We start from the raw sequence: 19,851 nt of genomic DNA, 5'->3' as shown, positions 1-19,851 counted from the left end.
TCGTTTTATATGTCATGTCCACGACAGTACTTTTATTCAACATTATTTTTTCTAAAATAAATGTGTAGGCAAAAACTGAATAATACAAATTATAGTAGGTTGTAAAGATGCACAAACATGTTAATAAAAGTTAGATGTAACAAAGTGTTTTGTCTTTGGTTAGTGCTACTCTGAAAGTCACAAATTGATTTTGTCTATGCTGTGACAGAGGAACTGCCCTCATAAATTTTATACCTCTTACATGTAGAGTGCCAGTTATCACATATTTATTTTGTACATATTCACATGCTAGTATGCACCATAACTTCCAGAGGTAAAGAACAGTCCATAATTTCTGGCCATTTTCTTTATGGTATCTGGCATGGGCGTCTGGTACGTTTTGCAATATGTCCCAGGACCTGGAGTTTTCTGTTGGAAAACAAAAAAGCTTGAATAGGCAGTTTTAAATATTCAAATTAACTTTAATAAAGGTTCTGTTTTGCTGTCTTCAAGCATCACGTCAGACATGCATGTTAATTTTGGTATAACATTACGCATAGCTATACGTGTCATTAAATTGTGCCAAACCAGTGGATGATGTTATAAGATTGGATTTGAGGCTTACAGAGGCTGCTCCCTGTACAACCCCGACCACATGTACAATAGATGTTTTTCAGGTTGTAAGCGCATGTTCTAACAAAAATTAAACATTTCAACCTCTCCCAGGTTCAGAACAGAAAATGTGTAATTGCTCTAATCTACATTGTAAACCACATCTCTGCACAAGAAAAACAACAAAACTACATGCCAGCAGTTTCCCTCACCTCCAGCTCTTAATCTCCTTGAATTCAGTGTCTCAGGAAAAATATTACTGCATGGATTTCCAAACAAAAACTGAGCCAAATGTACCTGAGATTTGATCATTCATGAATGACTGTTTTAAAATGTACTGATGGTTTACACTACTTACCAGTACATGAGGCTGAGCAAATCGTGGAGTTCTAGATTTGAATGGTGATGTGACGTTTGGTCCTTTAGGTAAAATAGGATCCTTTGAAAGCTTGTATTGGCCAGGAGGAGGGCCTTCTCTCTTTAACAAAAAGAACACAAAATGGCATAATCATTATCATCAATTGATGAAAACATTCACTTCTAGTTGCAGTAAGTGCTGTTTAAGGACAAAAAAAGGTTTCAAAACTGCCAGTGACAAGGGTGGGACACATGACCAATGTAATTCAAGCCTTGTAAATAGTAGTTACTACAGTTTGTACCATTACAAAGAAAGACTGTAAAGTGATAAACCCTAGAAATCAATTTCTGTATATGTACCATGTTTATGTATTACATCATCAGTTAACACCTTACTTTCACAGTCACAAGCCAGGATAAAAGAGAAATACTCTTCTTCACCAACAAAATTCTATAAAGTTACACAAAGCTTTTTGCTGCATTTTCCATGGAAGTCTGTCTTAGATTTACCTCTTGATCAACAAAATTGTTAAAACTTGTAGTTTGTTTTTGATACTTCAAGCCTTTTGACAACAGTGCCTTTTTCATGTTCAGGTTTCCTTGAGCAGTTGCTGCACAAACCATAAACAAAACTGAAGACACGTACTCTCTATTAAGAGCACCATTTGCTACATGTATGTTTGCAGCATTTAAGCTGCTATGTGTCATGAACCAACTTAAAAGTTGGTTCATGACACATAGCAGGTGATGCTCCCTTTTTAGTGAAATTTAACTGCTATTGGTAAGGTATACTGTGGTGTGTGGTTAATCCTAAACACAGAACAATAATAATTGTTTCCCCCCTACAGCTACATGTACATTTAAGACAGACCACTGCATCACAAATTAGGCATAAAATGCAATCCATGATCAGCTTACAGGTTTAAAGTAGATGGTAGGAAATCTGTGTTCTTGAGACTTGAAGGCTGGATGCCTTGTAAGAAAAAATGAATAAAGAGAGAATGATAAATGATACAGGGGATAGTAAATCAATGATAAAGAGAGAAAGAGACGGGAAAAACGTTTCAGAAAAGCAAAAGGACCAGATGAATAAAGAAATGTACAAACTTAACGATCACATTGTAAAGGAATGTCTCCTCAAAAATTTGGAACTAATTCTCTGTTTCAATAAATGAAATTTCATACAAATCATATATAGCAGGTTTGAACATTGTAGACTGTATATTATGATTCCTTACTATTGCTCAGTAAGGAGGGTGGAAGAAGAGGAAGATTATAATTTCCTTAGGGCTGAGATGATAGAGTTGGAAATTGGGGAGAGGGGGCAATTGCTTGTGTTCTGAAGGAATGGAGTAAGAGAGTCAACCCAGTTGTCAGCTGACAGAACATACAAACGAAACATAACAACTCTTGAATTGTTGACATTTAAATTAAGATGACGTTTTGCAGAAAATGATTGCAGTGTAGAAAGCAGTCGTAAATCAGTAACAAACTAGAAATCCTGAGGAAAAAATCCTTGAATCTGCTTGCCTTACAGTAAGTTACGTCCTTGAATGTCATCATCATTCTCTTCAAAAATCAATTTTCTTAAGGTATACTGACCATTAAAAAATTATCTGGTTAACACCCTAATTAAAGTGATTATTGGCAAATGTAATTAATTAAGAAGACTTACTTGGATGGTAGTTTTGGAACATATTCATATCCAGAGTAATATGTAGTGGGGCTTATTTGACTGTTTGTGAATTCCTGCAATAAAATTAGGGGTAGAAAACAAAGAAAAGTGAAACAAACTAGGTTGTAACTGCAGGGTCATGGCTTCGCTTGATTTCATATTCGTGGTTCGAGGTATGATTCATTTCACATATCATTTTGTTTGTTGATTCATTCATCGTGGGAACCTTTGGAGTTTTGGACCCATGAATGATTGGCTCAGAGCCACCCAGCATCGGTAGTTTCATGGCTCAGTTGGTTAGAATGTCGCACCGGCATGGTGAGGTAATTGCTAAAAGTTGCATTCATAATTGAGGCGGTTATGGCTTTGCTTGTTTTTTTTTTTCGTTACTTCCTTTCTGTCACAGTGGTACATGTATATTTAAATACTGAGTAGGGTGCATGTGCCAGCTTGAATTGGTTCATAATGGTGCACACTGTTGAATAATGCAGTGCAAATGGATGAAATTAAAAAAGAAATTAACTTCTTTTTGATTTTTGGTGATGAGGGCTTTTTTTTGCCTTTCCAGTAAAAATTAATATTCTGGCCTTTTATAAGCATACATGTAATTTGTATTTTTGGATTTAAATTCAAAGAAACATGGTGGTGGACAAGACACTGACCCCCAGTCCATGGACTACCCCAGTGAATTACCCAAATGGACTACCCTAAAAATACTATTTCGGATGAGTACCGGTAGTGTTGGTCTTTATGTCGCAAAAAGTGGTTACTTAATTAAGCCTCAAACCCATTTTAAATGGCGATGATCAACGGTATTGTAAGCACCCATTTTAAAAAGGTTAGCTTTCGATTATTGTTGCGAAGGCCAAATCACTTCATGTAAGAGGGTCCCCAATAGGATTTTTGCCGTTTGCCATTTTTAGCTAGACGGGAAGTGTTTTCATGCTAAATGGGAATGTTAGGAAGATAAGTATACATTGGCAACAGATTCAATTACTGGTACTAACTAATAATGGAAAATTGTGCATAATTTGGGTTTCAAAACTGTGATTGCGAATACTACAATTACATTTACATGTAGGATCAATCTGATCATGACGGTTAGTGGAAAAGACTAATTAACAATTATTCCTCGAGCCCGAATGGGCTCTGAGTCAATAGCCCATGAGGCCGAGGCCGAATGGGCTATTGACTCAGAGGCCATGAGGGAGAGAGAAATAATTGTTTTAGTAAAATCCAACTAGTTGGTCAAAAAAATGTTGAGACAAGACATCTTTCGCTAGTTAAAGCTAGACTTTAATTGTTGTTTTGGTTTTCAAAGCCGGCGCTTTTCGCTACTAGTGGGCTATAACAAATAGCCTACTAGTAGCTCAACCAATCAGAACGCAGCATTGATAATAGACCACTAGTTGGATTTTACTAACAAGGCATATTCTAAGTCAACTGTAGTTGTAATTGACGACAAGGTTTGGACTTCACAACTTGTGACATCATGACCGGGACCAGGATTGGCCGATAAAAACGTTTGGGATTTCGAGAATTTAAGAGAAAATTCTGGTTGGGATGATGGGATCGAAGAACCCTATTGGGTACCTTCATGTAAGTGAAGTGAAACCAGTGCAATTCCTGGATTTAGTTGAATGTGGCTGTATGGATGAGAATTAACTACAGTACACATGTAGGTACCTGTACTTGCGATGTAAGTATAATTTATAATCAATTCAGTTCTTTCATACATGTATTACTCATTCGAAATGGTATTTTTATGAACTAGTCCCAATCTCGACTCCAGAGCTCTTCTCTTGACTGAGGGAGAGAAGAGCTCTGGGGAACACTGAAAAGTGTCTTCCCATTGGTTTTCAAGAAGAATAATGAACAGCATCTCTAATTGGTGCATTCATGTTAGCACGAGGAGTGAGCAGGCGCCATAAGGTTCAAATAGACAATTTTTGGCTTTAAGAACCCTACGGCGCATGTTCTCCTACTCAGAGTTTCCTAGAGCCTTGGGTTGATCCGAGGCTGTGGCACCTGACGAGAATGGAGTTAGTCCATTTTAGGGTACTGTAGTCCATCGGGGTAGTCCATAGACTGGAGGTCAGTGTTTTGTCCACCATTATTATATATAATGACCTCGATAGCACACAAGATGACTTTACTCATCAACTGGGGGTGTCCAAGGGCACTTGAGGTGTCAATGGGTTAAGGGGAATTTAATCAAAACAGAAATTCTCTAATGATAGGATTGACATATCTTTGAGACAGACTCTTTCATTTCTGGTACAATGACATAATTTGCAAATGGATGACTACAATTCAAGCAAGTTATACTGGATTTACCAATGAACATCTCAAAGACCATAGCATAGATAAGTTTCTCAAAAAAAAAAATGGGGGCATATTACTGGAGAAGAGGGGGAACAATGTCACTCTCTTTTACCATGCTTTAAGTGCCAATACAGTAACAAAGACCCATATTTTTCAGTGAAACTATACAGGTAGGTCAAGGATAGCTCTGCTGCATGACCAACAATTATGTACTATATACCTTGTCAATATATCCTACAAGAGCAGTTGGAGTATGATATCTATCACAGGCCTTGAAATTGTATGATACTTCTTGTTTTTCCAGCTGATCCACACATGTGGAGTGTTTGTATAGGCCTGGCATTAAATATGATCCTTTCCTCGATGGATCAGCATCTCTCTTCCTTCCTGCATTCTTAAAGCCATATGTTATTCTTATGGGGTTTGTATGTAAATCTTCCACAAAGTCTTTCAGGTCGTAGGTCCCAGGAACAGGAGTGTCCTGTTGTGCAAGTAGAAAAACTCATCTTAACATACAAAGCATTGTGCAGTGTGGTATTTGAACTTGACACCATCCTGTATATGTGTGCAATGCAACATGTAGGCACCATACATAAACAAACATGTCTATTTTATAACAACAAACACTCTTAGATAAACCTTTTGATTTAAGTCTTCTTTAATTGCTCTCAAATCCAATGAGAGTGCTTTCATGTGAGTCCAAATCAAGCAGTCGGGTATTCTCATTTCAACATTGTCTTGTCTACGCTCACTTGCAAATGCTCACACTTAATTGCCCTGCATCACACTTGTGGGACACAAAGATGAAGAGGAAACTGTGAGCAGTCTTGTAATACTTTTGCAAGGGCCTTTTTATACAAAAGTGGTACACTACATTGTACATGTAACTATTACGGAAGTTTAAATTCTAGATACGCCTATTAAGATCTGCCTTTAACCTTCAAATACTGAAACATTTTGATGTTCTCATATACAGTAAGAGAGAAAATCTACCCAGGTTTTCTCAGACTGAAAACCAGGGATCAGAACTGAGCTACAACAAGTTGCAAAATTGTTGAGACACTTTCATTAAAAAACACCTTTTCTAACTTCCAATACTCGGCGTATCTAGAATTTAAACCTTTCCCACTTCCTCTCCCCTCTCCCCCTTTCAATGTTGACTGCTTAAGTTCCCAACATTTTTTTGTCTCGCTAGCAACACTGATAAGGGGGGGGGGGGGGAGGGGGGCTGCAGTGTGAGAGATAATAGGGAAATTAGTAACGCCCCAAGAAGGTGAAGTGTCTCCACTATTTTTGCAACTTGTTGTAGAAATTGTTGTTATGAGAACACTCCAGCCCAGATATTACACAAAAATAAAGTACACATTACTCTAATGGATTTTGCGCTTTCTGAAACCAATAAAAGCCAAACATTTTTCTTGAGCTGTTTTTCAAATTTCACACCCAAATTCTCGTGTCACTACTTTTCATTTACATGTACATATTAAACTGAACTGAACTTCTCAACACAGAAAGTTGATAATTCTTTTTAGAAATACAACCACACTTATAAGGAACATGTTTCAACATTTCAAACATGATCATCATCAGCCTTAGTGAGTACCAGTACATGTATAGCAGTAAAATTTATATATCAAAACATGTTCTTAAATTCAAAAGTGTGGTTGTATTTTTAACAATGATTTACTGTACAGTAATTAACGCATGTGCTATCCAGACCATTGAAACAATAACTGATAAAATTTGTCCTTAATTCCAAGCCAGCCTGGTTACCTGAGTGAGATTCATCAATGACAAACTACAGTGTACAGATCTTTTTTCAAAGAAACAGAATAAACATTCATACAGTATGTCCTTTAGATTGTACTAGGATAGCTCAAGATTTGATATTGAATGTAAAATGGTAGATAATGAGTCCGTTTTCAGAAGAGTAAAAGATCCAAGAAGTTAGAACATTGTTTCTTTAACTCCCTGACCCCTTGGAGTGAGACTTGCGCTGTCTAATGCCAGACAATTTTACTTGACAACTGGGGATGTCCTAGGGTGTTTGAGCTGTCAGTGCATTTAAAGCAGTCCCTCCATTAGTGTCTTCATCTACATGTACAATCAAGAGTTCTTTTTCTGGGGCAAAAAACCATGGATGAAGAAATCATCCCTCTTGTCAAACTATGTTTTCTTCAAACAGCCCAGACATGTTGTCACCTATCACTTCTATTCTTTAAAGGTAACTTTACGTGTAAGAAGTATAAAATATGTAGTGGTACAAAACAGGGTTCTACTTCACAACAAAAAATGCCCAAATTATATACAAAGATTACAGAAAACAAAAGGAACAAAATCGTGGAAAATAAAACACAAAAGCTGTCATGTACAAGCAGTCGTTAGTCTACACTGTACATTATGTCCACCTCAACCACAGCATAACCATGTTTGCTACAATGTCAGACAAAACTGTTGAGACTACAGTAACACAAAATCACCTTCATTTTTACACACCCCTACTTATACTCTCCCCTTCCCACTCCCCTCCCCTTCAGTCAATGCCGCTGAGATAATTGTCATGTGTTCTACCTAACAGTATATTTACGACCAATAGAATTCAACATTGAGTTTGGGGGGAGGGGAAAGGGCAGCTTTTAATTAAGCAGAACATTTGGATAAGTTGTTGGCAGGAGTACCAAAAATGTCACTTTGTCTCAACAGGTTTTGTCTGAGATTGTCTGTAAGACATATTAATTTATTTTTAATGTTTCTAAAATCGAAAAATGAGTAATTGTTTTAAAAGATACATTTTTTGACAGGTTACTAAGACATGTTTTGAGTATTGGGAATTTTTGTCCGGAATAAAATCTTATAAAGAGTTGGAGATTTTAATTAATGTATATATTTTTAATGACTTTCAGTAGTCGCCAATTATTATTGCTTGGCACGATCTTTCATTTATTAATGCTTGAGGGGCATGTTGTTTATTTACCCACACCAAAAACACACATTGCACAGGACATTTCTATCAGTAGAGACAGACCAATAGTTTTCACTGGTAAAGGCCCCATAATGTTTGTTAAAAATGGAGAAATTGATGATATTAAAATTTTGTCAAAGTGACATGATGGCAGCTAGCTGTAGATGGAAAGTAAATCCCAAGAGAGTGACATAAGGAATTTCCTTTGGTGTCCTAATTGTCATCCAGCGACTTTACTTAATGTCTATAAAGTCTTTCAGCAATCATGAGTCAATTAACATGTCAATAGAAAGGAGTTGTAGAAATATGGCAATGGTTAACAAGATTTTGTAATGGTTAACAGACTTTGCTTGCGTTAACAAACAATTGAGAGAGTCCTCTCCTTAAAGATGTTGTGTTAACCGCTATTAACCATTGAAACTTTGTTGAAACTTGCTGTTAATCATGTAAATAACTAGAGGAAATCTTCAAGGAATGCGGATGAAATGACAATTTAATCACCAACATCACAGAATAAGTAAAGTAAATTTCTTTTCCTTGTTCGTGACATTTATGATCATCCTCTCTTTGAGTAAATAAATGATAATTGAGTTATAGAATGCCATTTTTATATAAGCACACTTCTCATCCTTCTCAAAGGGTGCCTTTTACACCTTACACCGAAACTGTTGAAGATATAAATGACAATTTCTAATACTTTGTTCTGTTGCCTTTTCCTTGGAATATTCTATTACCCATCAAGTCTGGTACATGTAGATATCGATTGTTCCTACTAGAAATGCCATCATTGTTCTAATTACGTGGGTGGAAAATTCATCGTATGTTTCTTTCCTAATAATATATTGAAGTTATAATCTCTAAAATCCTTTCTTGACAAAAACAATATTCTCTATATAAGTCACAGTAATGAGTATGGTTTTCGTAAAAAGCACTCCACACAGCTACAGCACGCTATTCTTGATACTGTTAACATCATCATGGATTTAAAATTATTTACTTGTGGGATCTTTGTTGATTTAAAAAAGGCCTTTGACACCGTCGATCATGCTATTTTTTTGCAAAAACTTTATCACTATGGCATCAGAAGCACCACGAATGGCTGGTTTTCCTCATACCTCCTAGGCCAATCACAAGTAACTGAAGTCTATATACTTATTTATCTTCAAAAAGTCAGATCTCATGTGGTGTTCCCCAAGGCTCCGTGTTAGGCCCATTGTTATTCCTGATCTACATCAATGATATTCATAACTCTTCCGACAAATTATCATTATGGTATCTTTTTGCTGATGACACTAATTTGCTGTATGCAGATAAAAATTTGAAATCTCTTGAGGAAAATGTCAATAACGAATTGCTTTAAGTCTCTAAATGGCTAAATATAAATAAACTAACCCTCAATAATAAGAAGTCAAATTATGTCATTTTCCGTCCTTATCAGCGTAAGCTGGCCGGGTTATTCGGTAAATATCCAAATGTTTGATAAGAGCACCCATACTTTCACTTCTCTTGAATGCAAGGAACATGTCAAATATCTTGGAATTTTACTGGACAGTAATTTTGAGCTGGAAATTTCATATAGAATACGTTGCATTAAAAATAAGTAAAATTATTGGAGTCATTGCTTGCCTTAGGCACTTCGTTCCTCTCTGTACTATTTTAAATATCTATCGTTCCCTGATATTTCCTTACATGTCTTATGGTTTAGCTGCTTGGGGTCAAGCTGCTAAAACCCATCTAGAAAAACTCCTTGTACTGCAAAAACGTGTCCTACGTTTAATGTATTTTTCTGAGCCCAGAGCGCACGCTGTGTCTCTGTTTATCACATCAAATATTCTTCCCATAAATATGCTCTATCTTGAAACTGTTTCTTCTTTAATGTATGACGTCTCACGTTTGTCTGTTCCGTCTAATATCAATGATCTCTTTACTAAAGTTAATAAAATACATATGCACAAGACCAGGAGCTCCTCTTCAGGCAACTTTTATATTAAATTTTTGAGTCTGAGCCTAAATCAAAGGTCTTTTGCCAGATTTGGAGCTAAACTCTGGAATTCCTACCAGGACAATTTTCGACAACTCCCTAAAAGTGCTTTTAAAAAGCATGTACATGGATTGCTTCTCTCAATAATGGAGGCTGAGGATAGTTATTTATCTTATTTGTTAAAATAATTAGTTGATCAGTTTAACCATGGAATGCGTGTAGCTCCGCCCACCGCGATTAGCCTTTGCTATTTGTGAGCAGAGAGAGACTGTACCTTTTTGTATCTGTTTTGATTGTGGAGGCAGTGTGGCCGAGTGGTTAGGGCGCTTTCCTTGAGATCCGGAGATCCTGGGTTCAAGACCCGTTCTAATCACTCGTTGAATTTGTTCCTGGTAGTCCCTGGTTCAACTTCCCAGCTGCACTTGTAAATAGCCAACTGGTTTGCCTCCGGCCAGTTGGGATTCTTAACAGTTGTTGTTGTGTTCTGTCGTTTCGTTGATTGTGTTTCACTGGCCCTGAAAAGCCCCTATGGGGAGTGGTCAATTAAGTATGTATGTATGTATGTATTAAAATACTTAAAATAAAATAAATAAAAATACTTAAAATAAAACAAGCCGGAATCTGTGAAGTTTTAACTTCACTATTGCAAGTGAAATAAATTTACTCTTGGATTTATGTCCCGGCTTCTGGGTACTGGGTAGTATCTGTAGGAGCTGTCAGCACCCCTGCCTTCCAACATATTTCGTTCAGAGACACAACTTTAATTTGACTGGGGTCTCCACCCTGAATCCATAACCGGGATGTTCCCTTTCCGGCCAGCATACACATGAAGCATTTATTTTTTCATTCTGAGGGCACTGGATGACTGACCTTTTCCATAGCTTATAGCAACAATAATAGTTTGTACGACTCTCCGCCACTGCATACTGTAGCACCCTTCCCTGTGCCACTTCTATTAAGACCTTCACAATTGTTGTGCCAAATTCGCTCTTGCGGTGCCCTTGCTCAGTCTACTAGATTGCATTTGTGGTGGAACTCACCCCATGTACATGTAGATAAAAAGGTATGTTGTTTTGCCACACATCCTTTGGATACTTAAACACTTTTTCAACCAAGGCACTGTAAAGAACCAAGCTCGGAAACACTCCTCCGCCTTGCCGAACTAGTTTTAACGCTTAACTGTTTTTCATTCTCCGGAAACTATTACAAACAAATTAATGGTGTAGCAATGGGCACAAGAATGGGACCTAGCTATTCCCATCTTTAAATCAGTACAACGGCCCCAAATCTGAACTCTACGGCTGCTACATCGGCAACTACATTGGCGCTATTTCATCCAGCAGAGAAGAACTCGATCAATTTATAACCTCCGTCAATTCTTTTCATCCGGCTCTTAAATATACCTGGGAAATGTTGGAAACTTCACTTGCTTTCCTGGATATCAAAGTTTCTATTAGTGGCAATGTGCTATGTATCAGTGTGCACTACAAACCTACAGATTCTCACAGTTACGTATTTGTTGTATTTATTGTCACATCCATCACATGTCAAGAACTCCATTCCTTATTCTCAATTTAGACTTTGACGTCTATGTAGTGATGACTCCGACTTTTCCAGCAAATCAGAGGAGATGTGCCAGTTTTTCGAAAAACATGGCTATCCTGTCTCTGTGGTCAAAGTGGGCCATCATCGCACCCAACAATTTGATCGACAGTCAGCACTTCAAACGTCAAAAAAAAAAAAGAATGACAGAATTCTATTCACCCTCACTTTCCATCCTCATAATCATCACGCAGTCAAAAGTATCATTCTTAACATCTTTAAATGACTCCAAAATGATCCCGAGACTGGTAGAATCTTCTCGCAACCTCCACTTATTTCATTCAAACGTGACAAAAACATAGACAACTTTTTAGTTAGAAGCGCGGTCAAAACTAACAAGCAATTACCCAGCAGTTTCAAATGTGCGCGCTCGCAATGCAAGCGAACCAGATTGATGTCCAGTGAGAAGATTATTTTCATTTAGATAATGATACAACTGATCATAAACAATGCGTTCCAAAACCTTAGCCACAACCGGGATAATCAATATCGGCCGACAATTAGAAGGAACACTCCTACTTTCTACTTTCTTAAAAAGAGGCGTGATTCTTGCATTCTTCCATTCATCGGGAAAACTACCCATGTCTATAGATTGATTGAATATCCGAGCGAGTGACACGCAGATTAAATCTGAACATTCTTTTAGCAGTCTGGCTGACACAGAATCGAGACCTGTCGCCTTTCTCATGTATTATTTATTTAGGTGGGACAAAGCATGCAATTGAGTTACACACTGGAAACTAAAAAAAAAATGTTGGTAGGGATAACAAATTCATTGAAGGAGGAGCCCACTTCTTCTATATCCCAGGGCAATTGGGGTCCAATTTCTGCAAAAAAATTGGTAAAGCCATCTGCGATTTGGCTGAATTACGTTAGTTATTCTCATTCCATTGAGCTCAAGCTCATTAATTGAAGCTTTATCAGCTTTACCATGTGTCACCTCATTGATAGTTTCCCATCTTTTGCGCGAATTTCCATTGTAAGTATCAAAAGTGTTATAATAGTAGGACTTTTTTACATTCTTGATTGTATTGTTCACTTCATTGCGCAACTTCTTAAAATTACTCTAATCACTTGGATCGCCTGTCTGCAAAGCCTTAATTTTAAGATGATCTCTCCAATACATCAAATTCTTAAGTTCAGGGGTAATCTAAGGACTTTTAGAGGCACGAACGTGTTTAGTGCGGAGTGGAGCACGCAAATCACACATTTCTAAGAACATAGCTTTCCATTTCATCCACATTTCATCGGGGTTTATATCTAACCCACGGTTGGGCCAAGATGTCAGAACAAAACAGATTACGATCAAAATTTTTAAATCGCCTGTACAAAACAGAAGTAGTTCCCTCGATGGTGGTTGATTTGCAACAAAATTTTACCAAAAACATAAATCAAACTATGGTCACTGATTCCAACATGAGATACTCCAGAGCAAGATACATTATCCAGATAACTAGTAAAAATGACAAAAATTAAAGTGCTACTCACAGGCGTTTGGTAATAAGTTGCTTTATATTGCAAATATCAGCGATGTTTAATAGCGCCTGGGTATTCACATTATTCAGATATGACAGGAGCATATTACAATTAAGGTTGCCCATAAGGTAATACTCTTTTCCATCAGCATCCAGCTTACCAATGAGAGAATTGAAATTAGAGAATAATTCAAAAGATGAGTTGGGAGGTCTGTACCATATACATGTACATGTAGCAACAATAAAATCTTTGCTTCTTGGTTTATTAATTTCAATTGAAAGGCTTTCCAGTTGATCGAATACGAGGTCCGTGCGAACAGTAAAATTAACATTAGAACGGATATAAACATCATAGACAATCTCAGACAAAACTGTTGAGACAGTGACACAAATTCACCTTCATTTTTACACACGGTCCCTACTTACTCTCCCCTTCCCACTCCCCTCCCCCCAACATTGAGTTTGAGGGGAGGGGAAAGGGCAGCTTTAAGGCGGAACGCTTGGATAAGTTGTTGGAGTACACAAAATGTTGCTTCGTCTCAACAGGTTTTTTCCGAGATCGTAGGTTTCCATAACATCGCTAAGATCTTCATATTATGTTGTCAGCCTTCTACAAACATGATGGTAGCATACATATATTCCAAGCTCTGCTGATTATTTTATTTGTAACCATGTTTCTATGACCCAAATTTGGCAGAAAATTGTACATGTTGTATATTTGTACATGTTATGATTAAATAACGTTAGAAGAGGAGATATATGAAGTACACCTAAAACACCCCAAATTTACATGTACTTCCATCCATTTCCTTTTTCTTCATGTGTTAGTTTTTGTTAATAGGAATAGAAGAGCTTTTATGATCTGTTCAGTTGAGATGGCAATTCAATACATGTACAAATAATTTAATAACTTCATTTTACTTCCTCAAGAAAGAACCTATTCTTGGGATTTCACTACTACTACATTCTCAGTAATTTAGCAAACTGGAAAGCTTGACAAGCTGCAAGCCATTCAGACACTTTAAAGCAAAGTCCATGTTATACCACACCAGTATTATTGTCATTCAAAATTACAGGACTTACAGTGTTCTCTGAAGAACGAGTGACAATAAAATAGGTGTTATTCTTCTTCAATGACATGCCAAAATGTGGCCGGGTACATCTCTGCACTTTAATTTGTTAACTGCTTAAGTTAAATAGAAGATTGGAATACAAGAATCACCCAAGTTTTAAAGTCAGTGGAAGGGTTCACTAATTAAAAAAGTGACCTACAGGTTAGAGGTCTCTGCTGAATTAGATTCAGATACATAAAAAGTTGCATTGAATACGTAAAATAGATTTGATTTGTTTGTAGTTGTACCTCCGCGTACCCCAAGAATCCAAGTTGTTCAAGAAGCAGCCAGACTTTCAACTTTTTTGAGCTGATCACGATCAGTTTGTTTAATTTGTGGGAATTATTTTTGTCAGGTCTTGGGAGTGCTAGTCAACCTGCAGGATCCCTTCACGTAGATGCGGATCGAACTCTGTAATTTGTTCTTTTGACGACATTACCTTGAGCGTGCTTCTCCACCATCCTTCTCTATCCGACACTGGTTCTTCGTAGTAAGGGCTCTTACTTCGTATCCCCGACTACAAAGAAGCAAGACAAAATTCCATCATCTTTTACAAAATTTTACGCGAAAGGAAGGTGGTAGACTTCGCAGACCCGAAAAAAAATCTAAGCGCCGAAAATGTTATTCCCACTTACTACAGTCGTTAGTGGAGTCCTCAGTTGTGATTGATAGCCTGTATTAAGACCAGAGTCTTGAAAAGGCATTTGAACTAACATGTTCGCCATGTTGGCGAAAATAGGTATTCGTTGCCACGACAACTTTGCCCAGACCACGCGTTACTTGAACGTGTCACCGAAAGTGTCACGAAGTTCAGTGACATAGGGCTACGCAAGGCGACGGGAAGTTCGTGTGAAGCCGGATTGGGTGTTGATGAATGCAGCGGTGATTCCATCGTGTTTGTGCAGTCATGCGTACAAGAGACACTGAAGAGTTCGGCATCGTTTCGTGGCGAGAACAAAGAACAGGTAAGAATTTATTTCACGAATGTTGGAATCTTACAATAACCCGCGCTATAGTTGTGTTTCTCGTTGGCTTTCTGGAGTGGCTGTCTTGACGGCATATGCATGTTTACCGAATCAACGAGGGCTCGTTTTAGCTCTGGCATTGAAAGCATGCTAACTTCAGCGCGTGTCTAATCGATTAATCGATAGTACTGAATTTTTGTGACAAACATTGAGTACCATCGAGTTACTCGATGGTACTCATTATTTGTCACAAAAATTGATTTTATCAAACGAGTTGATAAAGGTCGAATGACGTTAACTACCGCGAAAAATTTTACGGTGGTTCCTTCACGGTGGTTATTCGACCTTTATGAACTCGTTTGATGAAATCCATTCTCGTCACCAGAGCCTCGGATCGACCCAAGGCTCTGGGAAACTCTGTGTAGGAGAACATGCGCTGTAGGGTTCTTATAGCCAAAAATTGGCTATTTGAACCTTACGGCGCCTGCTCAATTCTCGTGCAAACATGAATGCACCAATTAGAGTGCTTTCGGTTGTTCTTCTCGAAAACCAATAAGACGACACTTTGTTTCAAGGTTCCCCAGAGCTCTTCTCTCCCTTGGTCAAGAGAAGAGCTCTGGGGTTGAGATTGGATATAATCAATTTCTGTTTCAATCTCCCACCGACGCACTACCGCAGTTTCTTTAGAAACTAAAATTTTGCTTAATATTTGTCGATTGATTAATCAATTCAATCGATTGAAATCGATAAGCACAAATTTTTTATCACGTCAATGAAAATCGATAATATAAAATTTTCCACAGGTGGAGGATCTCATGTTGTACGAGTGGACGGCAGATAATTTTTGAAAGAATTTTAAGATGTTTAAAGGTGTGTTGTTATTATTGACATAATGCATCAAGTTGGAGACAGACTCATATTACAGAAACGTTAGTGGAAGGACATTAGCATCTATAAATAAAGGAATTGCATGAGCATGACTGTGAACAAAGTAAATCATACGAAGTGCTCTCTTTTGGAGGATTAAAATTTTATTAAGATTGGCCTTCAATAACTGCCCCTTCCCTTCTCCATATGCTCAATTTACTCTGTTGTCACCAAGGTAGATCTTTGAGGGATGCTTATACTCGATGAAATCAACAATTAAGTCTTTCTCAAAGGTCATGTGCTTTGTAGCACCTCTGTCGATATACCAACGATTATTTTGTTTAGTCATACCAGAACTCAGGGCTATATCATCATTTTGCTGTTTGCAATCACCTCCTGCAATGCTTGAGTGACCATGTTTTCAATCAATTTTACAGTTCTTAACAAAATGAACGACTTGTTGACTTTGTACAAGTAACATTTCTGACCTTGATTTGATTCTTGATGGTTACAGTATATTGTCTGGAATTTTCTGTATTTCCTAAATTGTTACCTTTCGTGCGAAAAGGTTCCTTACGGTAAGTTGTTTTTTCTCAGATAGTCGTTCAAAGCTCTGCATAAGCCTCGAGAATGACCTGACATGTCATTTCAACGACTCAGCTTCCCGTGCAAAATAAAAGTCAGTCGTTTAACTGACTCAGGCTATCCGTGTAAAAAACTCGCCACCCGTGAGCATGGCTCGTGTATCCATGCAAAAAATCAGCAGCTGTACGAACGATAGTTTTGAGCCGTTCGAATAACTCAAGCTTTCTTATATCCATACAAAAAATCGGCAGAAGTATGAACGATAATTTTGAACCATTCAAATAACTCGAGCTTTAGTGTATCCATGCAAGAAATCGGCAGTAGAACAAATGATAATTTTCAGCTGATCGAATAACCTGACCTTTTCAGAGCTGGTGAGCTTTCACAACTTCAGAAAAAGTAACGGGGCTAACACAGGTTTTTTTTTCAGATTCTTTCTGCCTTTGCTGTCATAGCATTTTTGATGATCGATATACTTTTTAAAAGAGACTGGAGTTTAACCAATTGACTCCCGGGGGTTCCCCATTGACGAGTAAAATCGTCTGGCATTAGACAGAGTAAAATACTAAGTCTGGCTGGTTTAGGCCAGTTTGGACATCAGAGGGTTAATGGGGACATTAGACTTTCCCAAAAACGGTGGAAGTTGACAGTATTCGGTTCCAACACTGTTGGCACGACTCAACCAAGTCACGCGTGACCATCCGTGACCTGTATCTGCTATGTATGTTGAATGTTTTTCGTAAAATTCCCGTAAGTTATTAAAAGAAACGAAATTACTGTAACCCTTAATCTCAAGTCTTTCTTGTCTGAGAATTGTTATTTGGCCTTTCCATGCCTACTTTATCGAAGGCGAGAGATTTTTTAATCCTCTGGACATGCCCAAATCTTTTGTTTTGCTGACACACATGAGCGAAAAACAGTGGCAAGGTACCGTATACGAAAATCTCGAGATCTCGGCACGCTCTGCGAGCTGAAATCTCTTTAGATCATCTGGGATTTTTGTGATTTTTAAGAACTGTCATATCTGGAAGAATATACATCAAATCAGGCAGCTTGGCTAATTTTGGATCTGGGCTTATTCAGCATGCTGGGTTCTGCGTGAACGTTCCAATACTTTGCAATGGGGCATTTGTGTTATGCATGTAATTATCCTATTCTCAGTGAAAGAGGAAATGAAGGACTTAAAATAAGAACTATCTTTCATTTTACTGTTAGTGACGCATTTCTCATCTTTATCCCCGTACAATTTTAAAAGTTCTCTTTTTTGCCGGTGCAAATGACATGCAATGGCCACTGCACACCAGCAGATTTTTTGTCGGCGGACGCCAAAAGTCTTCACTTGTCAGCTAGTGCAGTGTGAGGTGAATTCCAACAAGTCTTCGGGAAGATTGGACAATAATAATTATTCTTGGGTTCTAAACAATATATTTGTTAGTTCTTTTGTCATTAATACATTCATTGAACTGGTGCAAAAAAAAAAAGGGTTTGAGAAAACTACTTGACATTCACCCACCACTTAATGCAAATTTCTGTCAGGAGACAGGAGTCACGGGTTGTTAGTTTCCAGATTGTTATTTTGCGCTGAACTGAACTATGCAATTGGGCCGATAAATGAATGTCTTTAGCAATCTCGATCTAAAGCGTCAGGAAAATGTTTTATATAAAATGGTTTAACAATGTAATATTGAGACAAAAGTCTGCAATGTTTTCGATTGTTATATTTCAATAACCCGTGTAATTCCTCATGGTGTCAAGTAAAGCTATGATCCTGGCAGTTATGAACGCAATTTTTACAATTGCGTAGAGAAGCCTGAAAAATTCAGGACTTCAACAGGGTTTGAACCCGTGACCTCGCGATTCCGGTGCGACGCTCTAACCAACTGGGCTATGAAGCCACTGACGTTGGGAGCTGGTCATTTGTGGGCTCTAATGGTCCCGTGAGGAATGAATCAATGATGAATGGTATATGAAATGAATCATATATGAACTGCGGATATGAAATCAAGTAAAGCTATGATCCTCGCAGTTATGAACGCAATTTTTACAATTGCGTAGAGAAGCCTGAAAAATTAAGGACCTCAACGGGGTTTGAACCCGTGACCTCGCGATTCCGGTGCGACGCTCTAACCAACTGAGCTATGAAGCCACTGACGTTGGGAGCTGGTCATTTGTGGGCTCTAATGGTCCCGTGAGGAATGAATCAATGATGAATGGTATATGAAATGAATCATATATGAACTGCGGATATGAAATCAAGTAAAGCTATGATCCTCGCAGTTATGAACGCAATTTTTACAATTGCGTAGAGAAGCCTGAAAAATTCAGGACTTCAACGGGGTTTGACCCGTGACCTCGCGATTCCGATGCGACGCTCTAACCAACTGAGCTATGAAGCCACTGACGTTGGGAGCTGGTCATTTGTGGGCTCTAATAGTCATAGCTCAGTTGGTTAGAGCGTTGGTTAGAACGGGGTGCAGGGATGGCGCAGTGGTGAGAGCACTCGCCTTCCACCAATGTCATGGCGGAGTTTTCAGCTGCCATCATTGCACATCACAAAAAACGTAAATTCTTAGCTGCTTTTGTCATAAATGAGCTTCTAAATGACGGCAAAAATACAAGAAAACCTAGAGGGAAAACAAGAGCATGGATCAGACGAAGAAGTGAAAAAGGAAGCTTCAATAATATCGTCCAAGAGCTCATGATAGAAGACACGGCCGGTTACAAAGAAATGATGAGGATGAACTATGGCGATTTCTGCGAAATACTACGCAAAATTGAGCCTTTTATCACTCCACAGGAACTATTGGGTGGCGCAAAAGTTGTAAAAGCCCCAGAAAGGCTAACTCTAGCTATAAGATTCATGGCAACTGGAGAAACATTTCACTCTTTGAGCTTTCAATTCAGAATATCAATTGCTGCAATTTCCTACATGATAAGAGAAGTGTGCCAGGCTCTAAAGGAGCATTTCATGCCCAATCACGTCAGCATTCCCTCCTCAACTGAAGAGTGGTTGGAGGTAGCAAAGAAATTCGAAGAAAAGTGGAACTACCCCCATTGTTTAGGTGCCATTGATGGCAAGCATGTTGTCATGCAATGCCCTGCTAAAGCTGGGTCATACTACTACAATTACAAGAATACCCACTCTATAGTTCTAATGGCTGTTGCTGGTCCAGATTACGAATGTCTGTATGCTGACGTGGGTACTAATGGACGAGTATCTGATGGGGGAGTGTGGAACAAGTGTGGAATAGCCAAAGGCATTGAAGATGGGTCACTTGTTCTTCCCCCACCAGATTGCTTGCCATTTGGGCTAACAAAAGTCTCATATGTTTTTGTTGGGGATGATGCTTTTGC

The 19,851-nt window shown here is 38.2% G+C and overlaps 2 protein-coding genes and 1 long non-coding RNA gene across 3 annotated transcripts in view; 2 read left to right on the top strand and 1 right to left on the bottom strand.

The window, feature by feature from the left end:
* Nucleotides 1–14,875, bottom strand: LOC138027910 (protein STPG4-like). The gene is made up of 7 exons (XM_068875531.1): nucleotides 14,716–14,875; nucleotides 14,520–14,597; nucleotides 5,169–5,429; nucleotides 2,624–2,697; nucleotides 1,867–1,921; nucleotides 950–1,069; nucleotides 1–408 (listed from the first exon to the last, which is right to left on the bottom strand). Exons 1-7 carry the CDS (start codon nucleotides 14,803–14,805, stop codon nucleotides 289–291), a joined length of 798 nt encoding a protein of 265 aa, XP_068731632.1. The 5' UTR covers nucleotides 14,806–14,875; the 3' UTR covers nucleotides 1–288.
* A 56-nt stretch (nucleotides 14,876–14,931) lies between these two features.
* LOC138027911 (uncharacterized) lies at nucleotides 14,932–16,022 on the top strand. Its single transcript, XR_011127541.1, has 2 exons — nucleotides 14,932–15,045; nucleotides 15,849–16,022. It is a non-coding gene; the product is annotated as an uncharacterized lncRNA (long non-coding RNA).
* A 2,993-nt stretch (nucleotides 16,023–19,015) lies between these two features.
* The window catches only part of LOC138025809 (uncharacterized), an 885-nt gene continuing 49 nt past the window's right edge, over nucleotides 19,016–19,851 (top strand). The window contains exon 1 of the mRNA XM_068872967.1: nucleotides 19,016–19,851. This exon is cut by the window's right edge and continues 49 nt beyond it. Within this exon, the coding sequence (XP_068729068.1) occupies nucleotides 19,016–19,851 (836 nt within the window).

Source organism: Montipora capricornis, chromosome 12 (assembly GCF_036669925.1).
Source record: "Montipora capricornis isolate CH-2021 chromosome 12, ASM3666992v2, whole genome shotgun sequence".
Taxonomy (NCBI): Eukaryota; Metazoa; Cnidaria; class Anthozoa; order Scleractinia; family Acroporidae; genus Montipora; species Montipora capricornis.
The sequence above is the reverse complement of the archived record's forward strand: the minus strand, read 5'-3'. Positions and strand labels throughout refer to the sequence as shown.